General features: G+C 43.1%; 1 protein-coding gene and 1 long non-coding RNA gene across 2 annotated transcripts; both read left to right on the forward strand.

Annotated features, from left to right (window-relative positions):
• The first annotated feature begins 2,137 nt into the window (after positions 1-2,137).
• On the forward strand, positions 2,138-4,726 carry foxa2 (forkhead box A2). Its single transcript, XM_037125095.1, has 2 exons — positions 2,138-2,224; positions 2,917-4,726. Exons 1-2 carry the CDS (start codon positions 2,153-2,155, stop codon positions 4,087-4,089), a joined length of 1,245 nt encoding a protein of 414 aa, XP_036980990.1. The 5' UTR covers positions 2,138-2,152; the 3' UTR covers positions 4,090-4,726.
• A 1,770-nt stretch (positions 4,727-6,496) lies between these two features.
• On the forward strand, positions 6,497-22,110 carry LOC119004714. Its single transcript, XR_005070275.1, has 3 exons — positions 6,497-6,566; positions 18,642-18,827; positions 20,383-22,110. It is a non-coding gene; the product is annotated as an uncharacterized LOC119004714 (long non-coding RNA).
• Positions 22,111-22,881: the final 771 nt, after the last annotated feature.

A 22,881-nucleotide genomic window follows, 5' to 3' on the forward strand; every position in this document is an offset into this window, starting at 1 on the left:
CATAATGAAAGTGTAGGCATTCCAAATGGTATAAAGAATAATAAATTCCCTGGCTGAGTCGAGCCGTGAAAGCGCACGTTTGACCATCTCCAGCTCTCTCCAGTGAAATCCCCAATCCTCAAACACACACACACACACACACACACACACACACACACACACACACACACACACACACACACACACACACACACACACACACAGCTTTTTTTTTCTCATGATCTCATTTCCAAGTTAAGCAGACTCTGTTAGTCCCTCGTCAACACGACAGGTTTACTCGCCTTTACTAATGGCTCTCTATACTGATAGTTATGCTCTTGCGTAAATATGGAGTCAAATAGATGTACCACCACCGACACGTGGCTGGCACCGGACTGCAGCCTCACCTTGATGTTTGTGTCATACAAATACTGTACAGCCGGGCGGCGAGAGTGGAAGGGGCCTCCGTGCGCAGTCCCGGGCCTCGTCCGCCTCACACTGTGGGTAAATAACTCCCACTAGAAAGGGTAAAACAATATGAACACACACAGACACACACACACACACACACACACACACACACACACACACAATAATAAAAAAATCAGTCCACCTTTATCATGACGCGCGCTCTGAAGCGCTATCATTCATTATCATGCGCTGTGAATTAAATTCGGAAAATAAAATTAAAAAAAAATGGAAACGAACACACGTGTTTGGTCGCCATCGCCGCGCTCCTGTTTATCGTGTCTCGGATTGTTTTTCTTAGGTTTGGTGTCAAAAAATTCAAATAAAAAATAACAGAAATCACAAATGATATCTTTTGAGAAAACGCTTTCACAGTCGTTCGATTTTGAAAGAGAGTCGGGCTGCTTTGTGTGCCGCACACACACACACACACACACACACACACACACACACACACACACACACACACACACACACACACACACACACACACACACGGCAAAAGCCAGTTGGAGACGATGACCGAGAGAGGGCGCTCTGAAGCTGTGCGTGGCATATTCAACACTAATTAAAACATTTAGAAAACAATAATTCAGCCCTCCATCCTAGTAAAGGATAAAATATTGCGTTATTTGCAAATATTAGTTAAATTATACAGGTGAAAAATGTGCAAACTATAATAATGACGCAATTATATGTATTAAAAGCAGAACTGTTTACAACAGCTGGGTCAGTGTGATACATTTTGCTTATAGTTTCACTGACATCAGCCCGTTTTTTTTTTGTTTTTTTTTTAAATCAAAAGGAGCTTAAATCATTTAAATGCACCACCGTTTTTTATTTACGTGCACTGCTCACATGCGTGCGCGCAGGCCTGTACCAGCCATAAGATCATTGTTCCCTGCAGGTTAATAGCAGCATTATGATCTTTTGCCCGGATTTATACAGCAGCACAACACTGACATCATACTGTAACACAGCAACTGATATAATGATCGCATTTGCTCAAACGCATTCCTGTAAGCGCATTTTTACGCACAGATCAGCCTTTATACATTCCCAAATGTTCATTAGCTGTTGCTGTACGATAATTAATATAAAGATATGGGTTGAGGTTGTCAATCTCTTGAATGCAACGCAATAAAAATGGATCATGACTTCAGCTCAGCTGGAGTGGAATAAGCACGTTGGAGGATGTGCGTAATCAAAAGCACACCAAGGAAGAGCGCCAAACATTCCTTTTATGGCTCCTCTTTTCTTTTTCTTTTTTTTTTTCACCCCCCCCTCTCCTTTTCTTCAGCCAAAATACAATAAGATTAGTTTATAATGAAGCTTTTCATCAGAAACTGTTCTTTTCAGTCGGCGCAGGTGTACAATTGGGCTGTTGGTGGGGGGGAGCTTGAGGAGTCTCACGCCTAGGTGCGAGGAGATTATTCAAATAGGGCCCAAGGCGTAGAAGTAGGGATTGGAGGCTTGCCTAGCGCACAGAGCTATATCACAGCGTTAACAGGCAGCACGGAGCGTCATTTGAACTCCAGTCACTGACAGACGCGTCTCACGGCTGGCTCCATAAGACACACATGCGCCAGTCTTTGACGAAGGGACACACCGACGACCCAAATACGCTTAGTGGTCCCCAGTCACCTGCTATTAGAGAGACTTTTGGCTTTTCCTCTGCTGGGAGACGCTTTGTAAAAAGTCCTCCATGATGCTCGGAGCAGTTAAAATGGAAGGACACGAACACACCGACTGGAGCACCTACTACGGAGAGCCCGAGGTGGGTACCTTAAATATATATTTTTTTTCCGTCTAAAGCCGATCCCATTTTATACAACTCAATATTAGCCCTGAGATAATATTAACTTTGTGATCAAATATTGACTTGAGGCGCCTCCAAATCCTCCCCCATCTCCACGCAGCGCACTATCCTAACAAAGTGGCTGACATGTAGAGAGGGGGTGGGGGGGGGGAAACTTTTCACTCGGATTATAATTTCATAACTCTATACGTATCTTTACTAAATCAGATTATTTTCTCTCTCTCTTTTTTTTTGTCTTGTCTCCGCTCGACAAACACCGGAGCTGTTTGATTTTGGGGAGATTGATTCAAATATTTGTGTTGCAGTTGCTGTGTTTTGTGTGCGGGCACGGTCCGTGTTGGGTGTCAGCCTTCGTGTCGACACTGTACATTTTCAGCGGATAGTTTGACTTAATTTACTCGAGGTGCCGGTGGCAGCACACGCACTGTTGAAACGGAGATTTTAATTTCAAAACTATTTAACGGGGGAGGAAAAGCCTCCGTGTCTATCTGAGCCTTTACGGATCCAGTGCGCAATTAAAATAACACTTATTTTTTTAATTGTGTTTTAATGGCTGAATGCGATGATTCTGTCTTTATAACTGTGTTTGGTGATGACTGTGCTGCCGGTGCCAGATGAGACTGACGGTTGCCTCTTTCCCTCACTCGCAGTGTTACACCTCGGTTGGCAACATGAACACGGGCCTGGGAATGAACTCTATGAATACCTACATGAGCATGTCCGGCATGAACACCGGTGCCAACATGACGGCCAACTCCATGAACATGTCATACGTCAACACGGGCATGAGCCCCTCCATGACCGGCATGTCACCCGGCACCGGAGCCATGAACGGCATGGGCGCAGGCATGACGGCCATGAGCGCAGCCCTGAGCCCCAGCATGAGTCCCATGACCGCGCAGCCCGCATCCATGAACGCCCTGACGTCTTACACCAACATGAACGCCATGAGCCCCATATACGGACAGTCGAACATCAACAGGTCCAGAGATCCTAAGACCTACCGCCGGAGCTACACGCACGCCAAACCCCCGTATTCCTACATTTCCCTCATCACCATGGCCATCCAGCAGTCTCCCAGCAAGATGCTGACACTGGCCGAGATCTACCAGTGGATAATGGACCTCTTCCCTTTTTACCGACAGAACCAGCAGCGCTGGCAGAACTCCATTCGCCACTCTTTGTCGTTCAATGACTGTTTCCTCAAAGTGCCCAGGTCGCCGGATAAACCCGGGAAGGGCTCCTTTTGGACTCTCCACCCGGACTCCGGGAACATGTTCGAGAACGGCTGCTACCTGAGGAGGCAGAAGCGCTTCAAGTGCGACAAGAAGACCATGAAGGATCCCGGGCGCAAAGCGGGAGACGGCGGCTCCTCCAACAGCAGCTCAGAGAGCTGCAACGGCAACGAGTCGCCTCACTCCAACTCCTCCTCCAGCGACCACAAAAGGTCCCTGTCGGACATGAAGGCGAGCCAGGCCCTGAGCCCGGAGCACGCCGCCGCCTCCCCGGTGTCGCAGGGGCAGCACCTCATGTCTCAACACCACTCGGTGCTGGCGCACGAAGCGCACCTGAAGCCGGAGCACCACTACTCCTTCAACCACCCCTTCTCCATAAATAACCTCATGTCCTCGGAGCAGCAGCATCATAAAATGGACCTAAAGACTTACGAGCAGGTGATGCATTACTCCGGCTATGGCTCCCCCATGGCAGGGGCTCTTTCCATGGGTTCGATGGCGGGGAAACCCGGCCTGGATTCTTCATCCATACCTGACACAACTTATTACCAAGGCGTCTATTCCAGGCCGATCATGAACTCCTCATAAACTCTCTCTCCTCCCTACAGCCGATGCGGACTTTCTTCCCCTTCAATTTGTACATTTGTAAAAAAACAAAACAAAAAATATAGAGTTTGTGTACAATATGTATTTCAGATATTTTTGACGTTTCCCACCGTTTTAGTTGTCGAGTTTGTTGGTAGCCTAATTACTTTAAGAGAGGATGTTGATGATGTTGATGACGATGATGTTGATGATGATAATAATTCAAAAGTGATGATGATGATGATGATGATGATGATGATAATGTGACGAGATCTGTTCAGAAGTCGGCTTCAGGAATGGACCCCAAAGACAAACTACAAGTTGCTGTAAAATAGCCTCCATCACGCATACCTGGATTCGTAAATGAATTTTAATGCCTTGCAGGATTTCTTCAATCATTTGTGTAATTCCTATTTATGGCTTGTATATGTGTATTCTTGTAGTGACAAGAACAGAATCTATATTAAAGTGTTATTGGTTTTGTTTTCTGAATATGATGGTGTTTGACCCTTATTGTAATTATCATTATTATCATTATTATTATTATTATTATCATTATTATTATTATTATTATTATTATTATTATTATTATTGTATAACAGCAGTCTGGCGGCAACAAGCGTCCCCTCTATGATATGTTTAACAGCAGTTGTGTTCTTACAGAGGCTGGACTTTTATGAATTAATACAAATTAACTGAACCGACTGTAACAAAGACTGTAGGCCAAAATATTTCACATGAAAGTAAAATATGATTTTTTCATAAATTAACTGAATAAATATAAAACGTTGTAAATGTATATTTGTACACAGCAAAAAAAAAAATACATCAATAAATAATTAAATTAAAACAAAACAAAAAATAGACAATATAGATTTTTAAATTGGATCCAATTGTGGTTATGTACGAGCTCCATCTTTAACGTGGACGTGTTCCCTGTTTTTGCTTCAAATGAGTTTTGACAATAATTATTGATTGTTTCCAAATTCAGAATTATTCTCATCCATGCGTTTTAACTATGAGGCGCGGGTTTTCCGCAAGGGATTAATAGCTTTGCTGGACAATATTGCGCACAATGCTCTCGATTTGTCAGTCAGGAAAATAAGAAAAACAAACACCCGCTTATTAATCCCGAACACAAATTGGGATATTCGCGAGGTGAAAAGTGGATCCAACACATTGGGCACTTTTTACAGAATTTGGGAGTGAAAAGAAGAAGAAGAAGAAGAAAAAAAAGACGACAATCCCCTACAAACAGTAACATGATGCAGCTTCCACTCCAAATGTGCCGCACATGAAAATGTGTGTTTTCTGCAGAAATACCAGAATCGCTAAGAAAACACACATTGTGCAAAAATACATAAAAATAAAAAATCCGGCTGCTGCAAGGGTTTGCGTGAAGGATGCACAGTTTGGAATACGCGCGTATCAAATCATATTCATTTACATTCCCACACATCCAGTGAGTCACATTATGATTCAACCTGATCTAACACCGTCACTCACACACCGGGCCTGCCTGCCAGCCTGCCAGTCACCCAGGTTGATCACCACACACACACACACACACACACACACACACACAGAGCGAAGTTTAGATCAGTGAACAAGATTAAGTGTCATTGTCACATAAAACAGCCTCCCGTGGCGCAGGAGAATGGCTGCTGGAAAAGAGGGCTGATTTGGGAACAGAGCCGCCTCAATGTGATGCTCTAACTTCTCTCCCCTCAATCTGGGGCCCCATTGTCCACTCCCTTATTTTAAAGTAGTTGGAACCTCCCCTCTTGTTAGATAAGATAGGCTAGTTGCCGTCGAAAAGAATCGGACCCCCCTCCACCACCACCACCACCACCTCCTTTCTTCTTCTTCTTCTTCTTCTTCTCGTTCCTCCTCCTCCTCCTCCTCCTCTTCTCTCCCCCCACTGAGCTCAAATCCAAGGCCAGGCAGGGAGTTTGGGGACGTTTTCTCTGCTCACCCATACAACCAAATGACACCCCTTCCGCCTTCTGAACACGTAGGGGCCTAAAGTGTGCGTTTATTCTCCAGACCCTCTTTACAGATCGCACTTTAAACAGCGTGATCTGCGAATAAACAAAGCCAGTAAACAATAGAGTGGAGGCTATGCCCACATATAGGGAAGAGTACACACGCAAAACCAAATTGCACAAGTGTAAACTTTGAATAGGACGCCGCCGCTCTGTAAATTTACACAGACATTAAATTTCGTTCTATTCATTTTAGACATATAATGCTAAGCTGATTTTTTTTATAGCGCACTGATCGATATCTCTGTAAAATAATCATTTTTTTTAACTAGCGGGGCAGTGAAATCTTTGCTTTGTGCTAAAGTCAACAGTGACAGAGTTTGAGCTCAAATAAATGCCGTGATGTCTGGAGCCCTTTGCAGAAGGCAGAAGGCGAGCCTCTACAATGGGCTCCTGTGTGGCTTGCCAACAACAAGCACCGGCTATTTTGCACAGGTATGAAGCTTTCTTTTTTATTTTTCTACAATCGTCTCTTTTGTTTTGAATCTTTATTACTTATCGGGAGAGAGGGGTGGATGGATAGCAGTTCTCGGGCTTGCATGTGAGGGGTGTGTGTGTGTAGTGGTGGTGACAGAGGCTGATGTCCTAAATTCATGAGAAAAAAAGGAGACGTATTGGATTTCAGGACAGGGTGGCGCACAGCTGAGGGGATTCTGCGATAGAGTTTGCTGCAAGTTTCTGCGTCTTTGACTCGCGTGATGGAGAGAGAGAGAGAGAGATCCCGCCGCAGCGACAGGACACTGGCAGAGGGATTTAGTGTCGTTGGTGCGTTTTTTTTTTTTTCCCCAAAAAAAGAATCTGCAGGAGGATGAGATAGCTCCTGCTTTTTATTGATGGTTATGTTTTCATTATTGCAAAAATCATCTGGCAGAACTGGAGCTCTCATAACAAAAACAAAAAACAAAAAACAACAACAAATAAATAGTTGACGAAAATCAGTTTAGATTTGTATTCATGGAGCAGGTGAATCCGGCGGAAATATAAGACTCAACGCGGACTTAATGACTTGCAGGGTTCGATATTTTTTGCAGCGTGCCGCTGATTGATATCATCGTCGCCGCACTGGCGGTGTCACGAAAGCGACTCTGTGCTGCAGCACTGACACTGGTCCTGCTTTATATCATACCGGTGTACAACATCGATGTATTTTTCCAAGGTATATTTTAATCAATAAATCTTTAAAATGATGAAATAACGACTGACTTTCAATACGTTCATGCAATATTTTTGTTCTTGCTCAGGATTCCAATCTTAATATAGCATGTTTTATGAATTAAAAGCAGATCTAATAGCAACGCTCATTGATAATCCCTAATCATTAGGCATCATTGCTTAATGATTAACTGAATCATCACGTAATAATAATAATAATAATAATAATAATAATAATAATAATAATAATAATAATAATAATAATAATAATAATAATACGATTGGCAATAATAATAATAATAATAATAATAATAATACGATTTGCAATAATAATAATAATAATAATAATAATAATAATAATAATGTCCATAAGGCCGAACACTTGAAAATGTCCATTATCCAGTATTAAACAGTTGTATCCGTGCGCGCCTCTCCTCCGATCCTTTGAAGGCGGGATAACCCCAGTCAAGCCCTCACTCGCGCACACCGAGATGGGAATGGCCTTTTGGAGCTTTGCCGGTTCAAAGGTAACCAACCTCAATCTGTACCGGCGGACAAAAGTGCGCCGAGGCCACATCGCCGCACCTTCCCCATCTCCCCATCTCTCCATCTCCTTCCTTTCCTGACTTTGTGCACGCTTTCCCATCAGGGAGGATCCTGCTCCTACGGCCAGGCCGGCACATCTGTTGTTATAGCAACTGAATAAAGGATTGGTCCAGGCAGCCGCAGCAGCAACAGCAGCAGCAGCCTGTTGATCCTTTTCTTTTTCCTCCACTAACCCTGATTTCTCTGCATTTTCATGCCCTCGCATTTGCATATTTCATGGTTAAGGCCCGAAAATCAGACCTCGTTCCTCACAAACACCGTGAAGTAAGCCCTAAATGACACAGAAATAAAATGGGGCGTGCGTAAAAGCAGGAAAAAAAATATCATAGTCTGTAATCTTAAAAAAAGACAAAGAAAATGTGACCCACAATAGGAGATTGAGCCTACTCTGTGTCATGTCTCTAAATAGCATCTAATTGTGCCACACCGACAAAGTGAGACATTCTCCCTACAGCGACGCATTTTAATGCCTAGGCGAGTTTGGGCCTCTATTTTCACTGAATGACTCAATATCCTATAAGCCCATAGGCGCATCCACCCATGGGCGTCAGCGAGGAGGATAGTAAAGGCGCTGCCATTCCTGACAGCGGTTTTACGCAGGAAACAGGAGAAACGATGTAAAAAAAAAAGAAAAAAAAAAGAAAGAAAAAAAAGTAAGAAATATTCTAATAAATATTATTATATCATGACTGCAAGTCTCGTGCAGCTGGAGCAGTCGGATTTGCGGCTGCGCGGTAGAGTTTGATAATCAATCCTCAAATCGGCCGAATTGTAAAATCTACGCTCGCCTCATCAGGCCACATGTGTGCGTATTCATCGGCTGCGGAGTCATTTCTCGGGAGTCGGATGGAGTCTGCCGCACCTATAGGCTACGCTGCAGCACGGCTGGAACACCCAAGTAGATCTGTCTCCATGGCGACGGCGGGACACCGGTCCAACAAGCTGTAATTCTGTCTCAGCCTTTTGCAGGGGAGGGACCGTCCACACTAGCCCGACTTAACTCCTCTTTCACCAGAAATACTCCTAATCCCATATCTTAGCAAGGCAAACTGCAGTCCCTCAGTATATTAAAGGGACCACAAAGTCAAAAACTCAAAGCCACCCATGGTTTCTCTGCGGGCGGCCCGGGCCGGTGTGACGCTCCGGTCCTCCCCCCTGTCTGTCCCTCCGTCCGGCCGGCCGTCTCCAAATACGCGTCTACAATTTGCTCTGCTCGTTTCCGCTGCGGATGGATACATTTGCTCGTTATTAGGCGAACATATTTTGACGAACAGTATGGCGCACAATTATATCACGAGACAAGGAAACAGCTTACAGGCCTGAGCAGTGGATGGACATGTTTGAAAACGTTCAGCTGACCTCACTTTAAAAGTTACAAATTATTCAGTCATGCTGTATTGCTCTTTAATCACCCTGCCGTCAATTACGAGTCTAGCTGTTATCAATTGTAATGAGGCTTGTTAGGAAATTCAGAATGAGCTCACAAGCAAAGCTCGAAAATAAAGCAGAGTTTAGGAAGCAGTTTAGATTTTATGCCAAAACCCACTGATTTTAAATTATGGGGTGAACTGCATTAACAGAAAAATGCTTTCACATGATCAGAAGTACATTTGCTAATAAAAGAATAAAAGATTAATAGATGTGCATGCAGTTCTTTCCCAGTCTTGTTAATAATATTTTTGAGCATTTATGAAGAAAACGTGAATAAGAATAAATAACTAAAATTGCCCATTGCATTGAACAAATATGTCAGTGTAGGCTTTAACATTTACATCATGTCCACATAGTTTTATTGTGTATTTGGGGCATCAAGCAGGCCTCTCACACACAGCCTGGGTTAAGTTATTTAGCTTACATTGGTAGTAGGAGAATTCTATTCTTAATATGGAAATAGAAATAATAATAAAAAAAGCAAACAATTGAAACACACTCTAATGACTGAAATAATTAAAGTGAGCTGCAGGCAGACTGTTTGACTGTGATGGCCTTTACACCCACCTCTGAAATTTAAATTCAAATTGTCAGCCTTTGTTTATTATACATTAAAAAATGGTTGTTAAATATTCATCATGCAGTCAGGATGGTTTTACACCATCTTAAAGGAGCCTTCAAAGGTGATTTTTATGAAGTCTCCTCCTTATGAAGCAGGGATTTACAAACGCACACAGAAGACATCCTCTAAATATGATTTCATTTTCTAACCCTGTGCTGTTCTATCGCCTTCTCCTTTATTCTTCCTCGGGGCCTTCAAACGTTCCACCGTTAAAGGTTACTGTTCACTTCTCCTCCGCACTGAGGATGACACTTAAATCTAAAAATACTGGAAGTTTCCCAGTCAGTGGTGTTCTTTTTTTTTCTTTAAGCCTCTCTGCATGAGGGCCTGTTCGGGGTTCTGTTATGATGGAAAGAAGAGGTGCGTCTGTGTCTGCTTTTAAGAGGGAGAGAAGGATGGACAGGGTGAGAATGCGGCCGCCGACTGTGATGTGTCCGCACTCTTCTGACACGAATATGTGACATTCCGCTGTAGGACTCCTTCATGTCCTGAGAGAGAGAGAGAGAGAGAGAGAGAGAGGAAGAGAGAGAGAGAGAGACAGAGAGAGAGAGAGAGGTCCACCAACAATGCCCATTGAGTACTGTGAGGCAGCAGCTGGTGGGACGTGCAGTGACCTAAAGGCGAGCTATTCAGGCCGGGACGGGGTGCCTCTCGCTGCACCGCCTTTATACGCCTGGAAGTGGATGGATGGGCAGCGTTTAACTTTGTTAAGCATTGCAACACAGTGGAAGGAAAAGTCAGTCCCCTCACCTTACCATCCAATCAAGGCTTCCAGAGGGTTGATGGAGACGATGTAAATGTCTGATAAAATGGAAATGGCAGCCAGAGGCCTTTGTTTTCTGCTGAAGTGAGGCTCAGCCGCACACTGGAGGGGGGGGGATTATCTTCTCAAGGAGAAACATAAAGAGAAAAAAAAAACTCTCTATGCAAGATAATAGATGTGTGATCAGCCAGGCAGAAAGATACTATATTGGATGGAGATTATAGATGCTCAAAATATGAAGTTAGGTGTTGCTCAACTGCTGGAAACATTTGCGGTATGCACACAATTCTAGCTCCTCTTTGGTAATTCCACAGGCATTTCCCAGCGGGTCTCATGCCTGTCTTTGAGATCAAACCTTGTTGGCAAAGCGACCATAAAACGATATGTCAGTCAGCTGTGGTAAAAGGGATGCCTGCTCGCTCGGTTGTGATTGATCTGCCAAGGTTTCTTTATTCCCCCGGAGACTGGACACCTCCAGGTTTTAGATTCAGCTGTTGCCAGTGCTGATGGATATCCGGAGCGAGTACAACATTACAGCCCCCCGTTTCTGACCCATTTCCACCCCGAGTGTGGCACACTGAGCAGCACATGGCCATAACATGGAGGCCAACGGCGCTGCGATATCTGCTCACTTCCCCCTCAGCTCCAGTTCCAGGAAGTGAAGGCAGAGCGTTGCCAGCCAATCACGGCGAAGGACACCCAACTCATTAAAAGTTAATGAAACCTATAAACGTGGTGCGCCAGCGATTCATTTAAACCCCCAATCCAATCTCCTCTCCCAGCAAAGGCAAACAAGCCCGTGTGCCCCCAGCGCCGTCCTCGGAATAACAAACTACGGAATATTTTGTCCTGCATATGTTCTCCCATGCAGACATGTGCGCCGTGATGGGCTCTTACGATGGGACTTGTCCAATTTAGAGAATGCCAAGATGGTGTTCTGCAGGGGTGAATTCTGTAATCCTTATCTGAGTGAATTTAATGCCTTTACTTTACACCACACAGCTTGTCAGGGAAATGGCGGCGATAGATATGCCATTTCAACATTCATGAGAATCACTGACATTCAAATAATGTGCTCATTTTAATACGGTATGAGTGGGAGCCAAATCTGTGTGAAAACCCTGTATTTACTTCTTCGCCACCGTGCAAGTGTCAAGATTCCCGATTCTCTTGCCCTTCATGTAAACTCTCTCCCACCAGCGGCAGCGCTCTGCCTGTTCCGGGACAGCTCTCGTCTAATAGCATTGCGGCTCTAAATTTGATAACAACCCATCAACAGCAATAAAGTGCCACCTTACAAGTGTGAGTAAACGTGAAGCGTGGAACAATATCTCCCCTTGTCTTTAAGACCTCCATTTCAACACAGCCCCGGTGCCTCTTAGTGCTTCCCTTGGGGGATTCAAATTAAATTCCCTCCATGTATAGCGCCACTGTCAGCCGGCTAATGAATTCCCATACCCTGACTTGAATCAAATTAATCCCCAATTTAATCCCATATAAATGGCTGTGTTATTTATAATGGGAAGGCGGATGCTCGGCTGAAGGATCGAGGAAAAGCTGGGAGGTGTCTACGGGGCTGTTGAGCAGATTACGGTGAAGGATGAGGCCTGTATGCTTTCCCCACTGCAGAGTAGTCCCCTGATACACACTATTTAACCCTCGCCTGCTTGACGCCGACAGACACATCACGGCGTTTGTCACTTAATATCCTTTCAGATTAAGGAGTCAATTGGCAGATTTATTGGTCAGAGCTGGGATGCCCTTATCTTGAAGTGCCCCAGACAGAAAGATAATGCCGGGCACCATGATTCATGTGCGAGAGGACTTTTGGTTACAGTTAAATTAGCCGTGGGTTCAGACTTGTCACAACCAAACCCTCTTTGAGGTCACAGTTGCGTTTATGTATTAATGCAAATTTTGCCTCCATTCATATGCAAACCCTTCACATGAAATGTGGCTGCACATTTTTGGGAGCAACCCCTGATCATTATTTAGATTGGAGGGTCACCACCTTAACCTGTAGGGCGAGTGACAGTGTGTTAGAGGGCTTATTTTGTACAAACAGCACAGTACCTCTAATATGTGGCGTGGTGAAATATTGCTTATATATATATATATATATATATATATATATATATATATATATATATATATATATATATATATATATATATATATATATATATATATATATATATATATATATATATATATATATGTATATTTTTTTTTAGATGCAAATATGACGGTCAGATGCATTTGTGTGAAGAAAAGCAAAGTCCAGATGGCGGCTCCAGGTTCAGTTATTGATGTGAAGACTGGAGCGGTTGGACCGCCCGCTCCTGTGTTGTTTTTGGACCGTTCGCGTAGGAGCCAGCAGAGAATGAAAACACAACATCCACACAGGCCAACAAAATGGCGTCGCGGCAAATTGTTTTGCAAAAAAAAAATTTTAAAAAGAAAAAAAAGGGATATGCGGGACTGATACACAGGATCGGAAAGCCAAAAGTTTACTGTATCAGTGGTGTGATTTACACTAATAACATGACAGATATTAAGGAATTCGCCTCGAGGAATTTTGTGCAAAGTTTGTTTTGACTGTCGATGTTTAAGTTTGGTTGGTATGCGTGCGTATATAGGAGTTCATGCGGATCCAAATGTTTCATATACAGTTATTAAGTAAGCAATAGCATGGGATGGATGTGAGGATGACAGACGGTTCTGAAGTCACTTTGGCAGTTCAGAGGACAGTTTGGAGCCTTTAAAGCTCGGGCCACCAAATGTCTGAACAGCTATGGTTTATTGAGGCATCTGTAAGCTTACTCACTTTATTGCCAAGCTTGGCTCGTGTACCTACCGTCATGGGGAGAGAGAGAGGGAGAAAAAAAACACAGACACACACACACACACACACACACACAAAAGTTTGCTGTTTGCCTTCATTCCACCAAATCCTTGACAGCCGCGCTATAGCCCATCACTATTCACACCATTGTGCTGTCACAACAACTAAACACATCATTTGTGTTGCAGAAACTCATCCTGTATGTATCAAATACCAAATGTTTGGCGACGGAGAGAGGCGACGGCGGGGTGGGCTTGGTGGGTGTTGGGGGGGGGGGCTGCATAATTTGCTAGGAAACATTTTACCGAACATTTGGTGATAAAAACGCCGGCGTCAGCCCCGAGGCTTAAAGCAATTAATTCAGGATCCTGACATAAACTCTCCAATCCTTTGACAGCTTGGAGCTGAAATAAAAATGCTAGTTCTCCTGGGAACGGCAGGAGATAGCTGGCTCTTTTCTGGACTGTTTGCTCACTGGCCCTGAGAGCAATCTTCCCCAGTCAGAATGAAATGCAAGGACACAAACAATGTACCGGCGAGAGAATGGGAGATGGGGAATGAACAGTTTGGACTATTTGCTCAGCAGAAGGGCAGCCACAATGGCCGGCCCATGGCTTTCCCATGCATCAAGCCTCTTAGTCTTAGGCCTCCCTTTGTTGCCTGGTTTCTTCTTCCCCGGCCAGATAAGAGCCCAGCTGCCCTATACTTTTAATTCCCATTGTACGGCATACTGTATGGTCATTTATCTGTGCACATTCTGCCTGCCATGACGGTGTTGTCTAATTGAACGGGTTATCGTGCGTGTATCTCCGTTCACCTTAGCATGTGTACTCGTTTAGGGGTTGAATCGCTCGCACTTTGCTATAAAAGGCGAGCTGGCGGCTGGGTGAGGGGGGATAACGGCTGACCCCTCTTCTCTTCTTAGAGGAGGCAGCACAAGTCAAGCACAGAGTGCGATAACGATACCCAAGTGGTTTTTTTGAATGAGGCTGAATTTTCATTTTAGAGCAGTTTGAGTCATTTTATTAGCAAATTAAAGGTGCACTCTTTAGTCTTGGAAAATAAAGTCCAACTCAGAAAGGTAGCATTTAAATTATATTAAGGAAATAATACAAACACAGAAACATGTTTGTTAGAAGTATTAATTCAATGTATTCCCAGTGTGTAACACGGTCCCCAGAACGCTGCTTGAAGCTGGAGAGGTGGCCACTGCAAATACAAACAACGTAAATGAATGAAATTGCGTTGTCCATGAAGACAGTTCATTTATTCTTGATTTAAGTCTGATCAAAAGTTCTTTGCCCCAAATTACACTGTGCACCTTTTTATCAAGGCCGATAAGTATCTAAGCAAGGAGTCTCATTTTTCCAGAACCCAACAAGGAAGTACTTTTCCAGCCAAAGGCAGAAAGCCTCCAAGGGCCCTTGAGGGAGAAATGAGATGCGGTCATTATATGACCTAATGGCAACTCCAGCCAGAAGAGAGGGCAAACAGAGCAAGTGTAGTGGCTCTGGCTGAGAGAGGGATCCATATTGGGCTCTTTTGTTTTGGTTTGTTGGTTTGTGTTTGCATTTACATTGACCAGTTCTCTGCCGGCCGAATGTGTATTCACGCTCAATACATGTAATGTTGTCTGTGTGACAGGAAATGAAAGTGGCGTGCTTCCCTGCTGAAGTCTGCCGGGGATAAAATAACAATAGTAAATGCATATGAAACAAACAAACAAACAAACAGATAAATACAAAAAAAAAAAAAAAGACAGACATGTGATGTCAGGGGACGATCAATACACATAAGATAAAGGAGCATATTCATGCATGTAAGCAGACACTTGCCTAAACACAAACACACACACACACACATTCACACTCACACACACTTCCACACACTTCCACACGCACCCGGGCACACACACAGACACACACAGACACACACACACACACACACCCATCCCCCTATGTAAAGGTTGTGGTGTCAGGGACCCCCTGGGTGGTCAGACTGAGGATGATTTCTACACAATATGATGTTGTGAAGGAAAACCTTTGAGAAAAGAGATTCTGTGGCTGTGTCTTTGCACTCTAACCAAAAAGAAAAAAGAAAAGAAAAAAAAAAGATATACACACATTGTATTCAGTTTTTCTGTAAGCAGTTATGTATTTGAAAAGAGTGACATCTCGGATTACAAGTGCTTTTTCAGACTTACACTGCAGCACAACTATTCTTCTGCCACCCGAGTGAAAACGCAACCCATGATGACTCCACAATGGTTTATTCTAATGGCTAAGCTCTTAATCTATCAGATCAGATTTCAAAGTGCTGCTAGCTGTGCCAAGACAGGTCCCAGGAAGGAAAACCCTTTTGTTTGGGGCAGAATTTTTAAAATTTAAGACCAGACTTTATTCACAAGGTCCCTAATCACACACAAAAAAGGTATGACCTGTTACGGAAGCAATACCTCAAAGAGCGACGTCGTTAAGAAACAGTAAGTGCTTGTTTTCACATCCACCGTCGGTGCACCACCAGCGCTCTGCCAGCATGTCAGACCTCAGGTATGGCAAGATAAATAGCTGTCTTATATGTGCCTGTGAGAGCCAAGCTCCTTGTGGGGTGGTGCTCTGCAGCTTCACGCTCCACCAACGCTGAAATAAAGCTCTGTTCGAGGCATTTCAACACTGCTTAAGGTTGTCCCTGGCCGTGTAATTTATGAGTTGAGAGGACTTCGTTTTTAAGTTCACTATGACCTACAATCTTCCTGCATTCATGGGTGGAGAAAAGAGCCGCGTGAGTCATAGGAAACTTACAACACCCCGCCAATTACCTTAAACAATGGCGGTGTGAGTTATACCTGTGGCGCTCTGGTGTGTGGTTCAGTCAGTCACTGGATGTGATGTGATGTGACCTAAAGCGGTTGGCTGTGCAGGCACTTCAGCAGGTTAGGTGTTTTGTCACCTGGAGGTCAGTATGAAGCTGACGGGAGGTGGTTGGAGCCGTTTACCTCAGGCCCCAGAGCGCTCAGTGGGTGGTCATATAGACAGACGAACAGACAGACAGACAGACAGACAGACAGACAGACAGACAGACAGAATGACATGCTGACTTGTGCTTGCTGGCACCGGTTGCCTCTTTGGCAACCCGTGGCAGAAGAAAAATAGACTGTGATTAGGTTTGTGGCGTTTGTATTTGAAATATAGACAAATGTAGTCACCATTTGGTCTGTTTATATATTTTTTGAAGTTCAGATAAATTTACTGTGAGGTATATATACAGTTTAAATATATATAAAAAATGACTAATACATTTATTTTTATAGTGTGCTGAAAAAATTGTTTCCAACACACAATCTACATTAGCCTCCTTCTCCGTTTTGATGAAAACATTTACATCTTCATTTAAATGTAAATAAACAAACACAATAAATTATGATTTGGCTACTAATGATCACAAATCATATCTCAGCACATACTTTAAAACACAAGCTGTATTTTTAACCAATACAATGGAAATATGATTTATAGTCACACAGTTTTAAACTGTTTGTAACTGCATTTATATGTCCATATCTTGTGTTTGCCGTTTGTTACAACCACTGGATATACGACTGGATAATTGTGTTTTATTGCTAAGTCAGCACATGAGGGGAAATTAAAGCACACATTATCAGGTTAGTTTTATCGGTGGTTTCACCTGTTACTGCAGTGTGAAATTTACAATCTAAGCAATCAGACTTTGTTTATATTATAACTACAAAAACAACAAAAAATCTGACTGGCTTTCAAAGGTCTGGAAAGCTGGTCTGGAAAAAAGGTAAGGTGTTAAGATTAAAAAAAGAAAATAAAAGTAATTATTTGTATGGGAAAACAAATGTATGTATATGTTTTATTGTATGTTTAAACTAGCATTTAATTATGTAATTAGGTAAGACAGAAAATGTTTTTGAAAAATGTATTTTTGTTCATGCATCTCTTTGATCAAGGCAATCTTTAATTCTCATGGAATGCTACAGATTTGAAGACAACCACAATTTATTATCTTGGGCTGCTTTAAATTTAATGGGTGAAATATGCAAACAAACAAAACAAAACAATTAGTAAATTGTCATATCAAATAAATTGTTGTTTCTAAATGTGTGCATGGATAATTCTGTCATCATACTCATATATTTGAAAATGATTTTTTAATTAATAGACAAAATGTTGAGCACAAAATGAACGAATAAAGAACGAATTTACAAATAGCAAAAAACAATCATGAAGAATAAAATGTGTTTATTATATATGATATATATATAGTGCTTATGTTTTTTTAAGATTTAAAATGTAATACATTTTAGGGGCAATGTAATAAAGAGATATTATTTTCTATGGTTTTTAGCTGAACTTGACAATATTTTATTGTTATTGTTGTAATGTCTCAAATAAGAAAGAATAACAGAAGTAAATAGCAGAAGTGTTTTTGACTTCTTCATTTAAATGTCGCCGTTCATGCTGGAACATTTTTCACATCCACGTTTCATTTTAGTTTTCAGGGCCCAGCACAGCCAGACATGGCTTCACCGTTCACATTACCTTCTCTGCCAATGTGTGAATGTCAACACCCTGTAAACACCTTTGACACACATGCTTGAATGCGACGGGCGAGTTAACTAAACATTCCTGGGTGTTCCCCGTAAAGGGCTACCACTCATCCACCAGACTGCACTGACCCATCTCCCACGCTCCACGCTGCATTCATGAAGGATTCTGCATGCATTTTCCCCCTTCAGTTACATTTTTTAATTTGTCTTTTTACGATCAATTTATTTCTTAACATAGAAAACTAAACATTAAAGGAGAAATTGCAATAATTCAGCAGTCCCTATCCGGCAGTTTTTCTTCCTGTGCATGTGTCTTAAAATGCTATGGAACAATGCTCTATAAGGATTTGGGAATTTGGGAGTATAATTCCAGCCCCGTGCTTATCGCCACACCCAGACTATTTGAGTGTTTTGAGACGCGGGCTCCCTGAGGACGGATCGAAGGCTTCCTAGTAGAACTGCACATCAAATAAATAGGAGGATGGGATTTATATGGAGGCTGTGTCTCTGTCAAATAGGGCTCTGCTGACTGAAGTGATCCCCACGGCCTGAGTGGAAGAGAGGAGGGAGAGGAAGCCTCAGAGGGAAGCTGCCGAACACTCACGCACACACACACACACACACGCACCAGCACACACTCACTCAAACACTCACACAATGTCCCTCTCAGTCCTGGGTTGTGACCGGCCCATGGCATTGGCCAGGTATGTCAACTATGTTTGCCAAGCCATCCATCACCCATGCACCTTCCCTCCTGAAACAGGAACTTTTGTTTGAAGCATACACTTGTTAAGCCCATCCTTTGACTCTGCTCGACCTAATTTATTTCCTTGTGGCTAAGACAGAGGATTTATTAGCACCTACGTTTTTGTTCTCTATATTCCTCTTATTGTGGGCTGCACAGTGCAAACGTGATGGTGGAAACATGGGCGTGTTGTCTCCAAGAGAGATTGCAAGCTACAGTTTGGGGACACCAATGGCCCTTATCATCGGTGACCAGGGTTAGCAAATAAACACAGTGTGGTGAAGGAAAGAAAAGATTTATGGTTGCATGATGCAAACACATGGTGAGGAGGATATGACATGCTTTTATTTTTTGCTGGCTGAGGGAACAAGAAGCAAAAAAAAAGTATTTCCACATATGATGCTTCAAATGAAAATTGCTCTGCTAATTTACTTTATTATCTAGTTCTTTTTTATGTTGTGGCCATTGTTTTATTTATCATTTGTATACAGGTTATCCATAAAGAGGAAGTTGAAAACAAACGCAAAGAAACTTGTATATTTGATGTTAGAGTGAGTCATTTCTCTATTGTTGGTCAGCTTGAGAACAGATTGCCTGAGTGACACTCTGTGCCATGAGAACTGGCCACAAGTGTCTCAAAAGAAACGTAGGTCTAGGCTGGTATGTTTGCTAAAGCACCTACTCCATTCTCAGAGACGCAACCTTCATTTATCTTTTGACTTCTAACTCGGAGAGGGAGCAAGAGCAGATATCACTAAAAGTGCTGCGTTAATGATTGACTCTCGGCGCACCAAGCATCCTGTGCTAAGTGGCCACTTTGCCTGCTCTTGTGCTGCATTTTCGGCTGTAAAAATGTTTGTGATCCCACCATCCCCTCCAAGTCCCATACAGTGCTATTAGCTCTGGGGGGGGGGGGGGAGCGAGGGTGGGGTCGGGACTAACTTTAAATAAAGAACCATTGGCACGCTGAGGTAAACGGGAGATAAGAGTTTGCCTCCGACCCTTTTAGTGCTTTATAAGAATGAGGCTGTGTAAACTCTAATCTCCCCCTCAAGATAAATTTGGCCCCGCTTTGTGAAGGCAAGTTCATGCATTGCTTTTTTTTTTTTTTTTTCTTTTTTTCCACATTCTAAAGCCCACTTTGACAAGCGTGAAATGAGCCCCGGACTTTTCATTGACAGTTCAAGATGGAGAGCAAACTGAGATTAGGGCATGTTAATTAATTGTGGGGTCGGCAAATTGGCCTCCCATCCCAGGAAAAGACTTGTTCCGTTTATTGCTGTCCTGCCAATCAGTGACAAGAGTGTAACCAGGGATTTGTTGTCAAACTCTTTTCTTGTTTATAGGAGTTCTCCGGTTATTAAGCGCACTTATTGAGCGTTTTTGTACCACCTGCATGTATTGATGCTACCTAGCAACTTAACTTCAAACTGTATTATATTGTAAAATAACCCCCCAAAAACATGCACGTAATATTGAAGAAGATTGACCCGTGTTCTCCCTTTCCTCTACAGATGCCTCTCAATTGAAGGACGCTTTTCCGTCGTCACCCTGCATCCAGCGGCCTGAGAGCGCTCCCCTGTCGATGTACTTGGCTATATCTGCCTCTGACCTGTCTGCCATATGTAATATCAAAGCCTCTGTCAGCGTGGAGCTGAATGGGAACAAAAGAGAGGCCTCCATTAATGATTAACTGTTCTAAAAGCCCCGGCTTTTGTATTCCCATGGTGCCCAGGCTATCTGGCCACCATGTGACATGCTCACAGCATTTTTCGAGCAGATTGGGGGAAAGCTAGTGAGCAAACACAGGTGCTTTGGAGCAGCGTTGCCGACGCTGTCAGGGACAACCACAAACAAGAGCAGCTATGCCTGGCTAAATGAATCCCCACCCCTCCCAACACCAGCCATCACCACCTCCACCCCCCCGAACACTCTCCGTCGCTAGCTAACTTGTTTGCTAGCTCCCTATAGCTTTCTCCCCGCAAAGCCTTCCTTCTGGAGAGACCACACGTCAGCCCCCCCCAACACACACACACACACACACACACACACACACACACACACACCAACAAGTCCAATGTCCGCCACAGCCGCAGCTCCACAACTTCTCACACCCTCCAAGGAAACAAATAAAAGTGAGTACGGCCGAGCACTTCTTTGAGGTGATGGCATTTGCTGTGGTCATGTCTAGTGGGAGAGCAAACAAATTAATGGTGTTCCAGTTTTCACTTTCCAAACCAAACTAAATGTCTTTTAGCTCAAGTGGGGCAATTCCACTGACCCTGGTGTCAAACGCTGTATAAGGGTTGCACACTCTTGCACTTAAAACGCTGAGAGGAGGCCGTAAGAAAATTAAACAGGACTCGAGTATCGGCTTACATCTCGAAATGACCCGTGTGACAAATAATTCTTGTATAAATTGAGTGTGTCATAAACACTCATGGTTTATTTTTTTGTATGTATGTGACCACAAACTTTACCAAGAGCTGTATGGAGCACTTAACCTTTTCATCCAGGCTGACTGATAATTCAGAGTGACTGTGGCTGCTGTGTAGCTTAACTTTGATAAGACAATCAGATGATAGGATGGTGTTATCTTAACACGGCTTTCCGGCTGGGGGACAAATGAACAGTGTGTGATAACAGGAACAAAAGCTCGGCTTTTATTCGCCAGCTGATCCAAGGAAAGGAAAAAATTATCAGTATGGAAAATTCACAATAGGCGCAGTTTTTATTTTTCAATTTTCTTCTCAGCCCGGGTCACAGGAGCAGCGTATTTCTAATCACTCAAATATTTATATTGTGCCTTGTTCACGTTTTGGTTTCACCATCAGCAATTTCCCTCGCCTATAAAGCAGCTATTATTACTGGAAAGATGATAAAGAATATTTTAAAGCAAACAGTTTAAATCAGATGGACAGGAAATGAAGCTGTAAAAGGGAGACAGACAGAAACAGGAGGAAGTGAGTGAAAACATATACTGTCCACATGTTTAGAGAGAAATTGAAAGATGGAAAAAGGTCAGAAGTTGTGTCTTTAGAGACCCGCTCCTGATCAGTAAAAACACCACTTCTGTCTGGGTTTTCTGACTTTTCGCAGCCCAATTCTCTGAGTCAGAGAGGGGTCTGTATACTCAGGGATTCACTCAAGGGTTTGTTTGCTCTATTGCCAAAAAATGATTGGAAAAAATATTGGCGCCCTGGCGGGAAAATGTTAGAACTTTCTTAAAACTAAAAGACCATTGCAACTATGTGGAAATTGCATGAATAAAATATTTCTTTTATAAAGAAGGTGTCCTGTCTTATTTGAGTCCCAAAGAGAATTGGATTCTGACAGTCTTTTGAATGTACAGTCCTGAATTTTGTTAAAAATGGGCATATTCTGAAGTGCAATTTAACCCCCTTAAACCATTCTTTCAGGGACTATGAGACAGGGTTTAGATGTATTCGGAGAAGCTCATCTCATCCCCTGTTCTGCTGCTGCTTCTCTGCGGGGATTTAGCCTTGGCTGGTCGTGAGCTGAGTCTGATCAGAGGAGTTACAAATCCTCACTTTTAGGGGTCTTACTGTAATTCACAGGCCTGTTGCCCGCAGTAAAGCGTGGGGGCCCAACATCTCGAGAGGGATTTGAGACAACATCTTTGTTGCCTCCTCATTGTGTTCCGGTGAAAGTCGTCCAGCCCCATTGTCTGACCAAACTCCGCTCAGACCTCGGCTCAATCAAAGAAAAGTTTTCCAGTAATGAGGTAAGACATGAAAGCTTATTGAACACAGCGACATGTTGAAAGGGCCCTTTTGATCTCGCCAGGCACAATGGTAAAATTTGAAAAGAGCAAAGTGTGCTCTGAGCAGCAATGCACTGCATTAACCTTGTCTTTTGACAGGCCCACACCTAGAAAGAAGTAATATTCTGCTGGATGGAAAGCGTAGTTCATGAGTAATGGGAGGCGACCTTTGTGCTAATTCTACCTGCTTCCTTTAGAAATTTTCTGATTGAGAAACACAGAGTTGGCT

The sequence above is a fragment of the Acanthopagrus latus genome, chromosome 16 (assembly GCF_904848185.1).
Source record: "Acanthopagrus latus isolate v.2019 chromosome 16, fAcaLat1.1, whole genome shotgun sequence".
NCBI lineage: Eukaryota > Metazoa > Chordata > Actinopteri > Spariformes > Sparidae > Acanthopagrus > Acanthopagrus latus.

Bases quoted from the DNA above. Each gene is read 5' to 3' on its own strand.
- foxa2 (XM_037125095.1), top strand. From the start codon at position 2,153: ATGATGCTCGGAGCAGTTAAAATGGAAGGACACGAACACACCGACTGG. The intron at 2,225-2,916 runs GTGGGTACCTTA...CCTCACTCGCAG, and splicing joins CCTACTACGGAGAGCCCGAG to TGTTACACCTCGGTTGGCAA.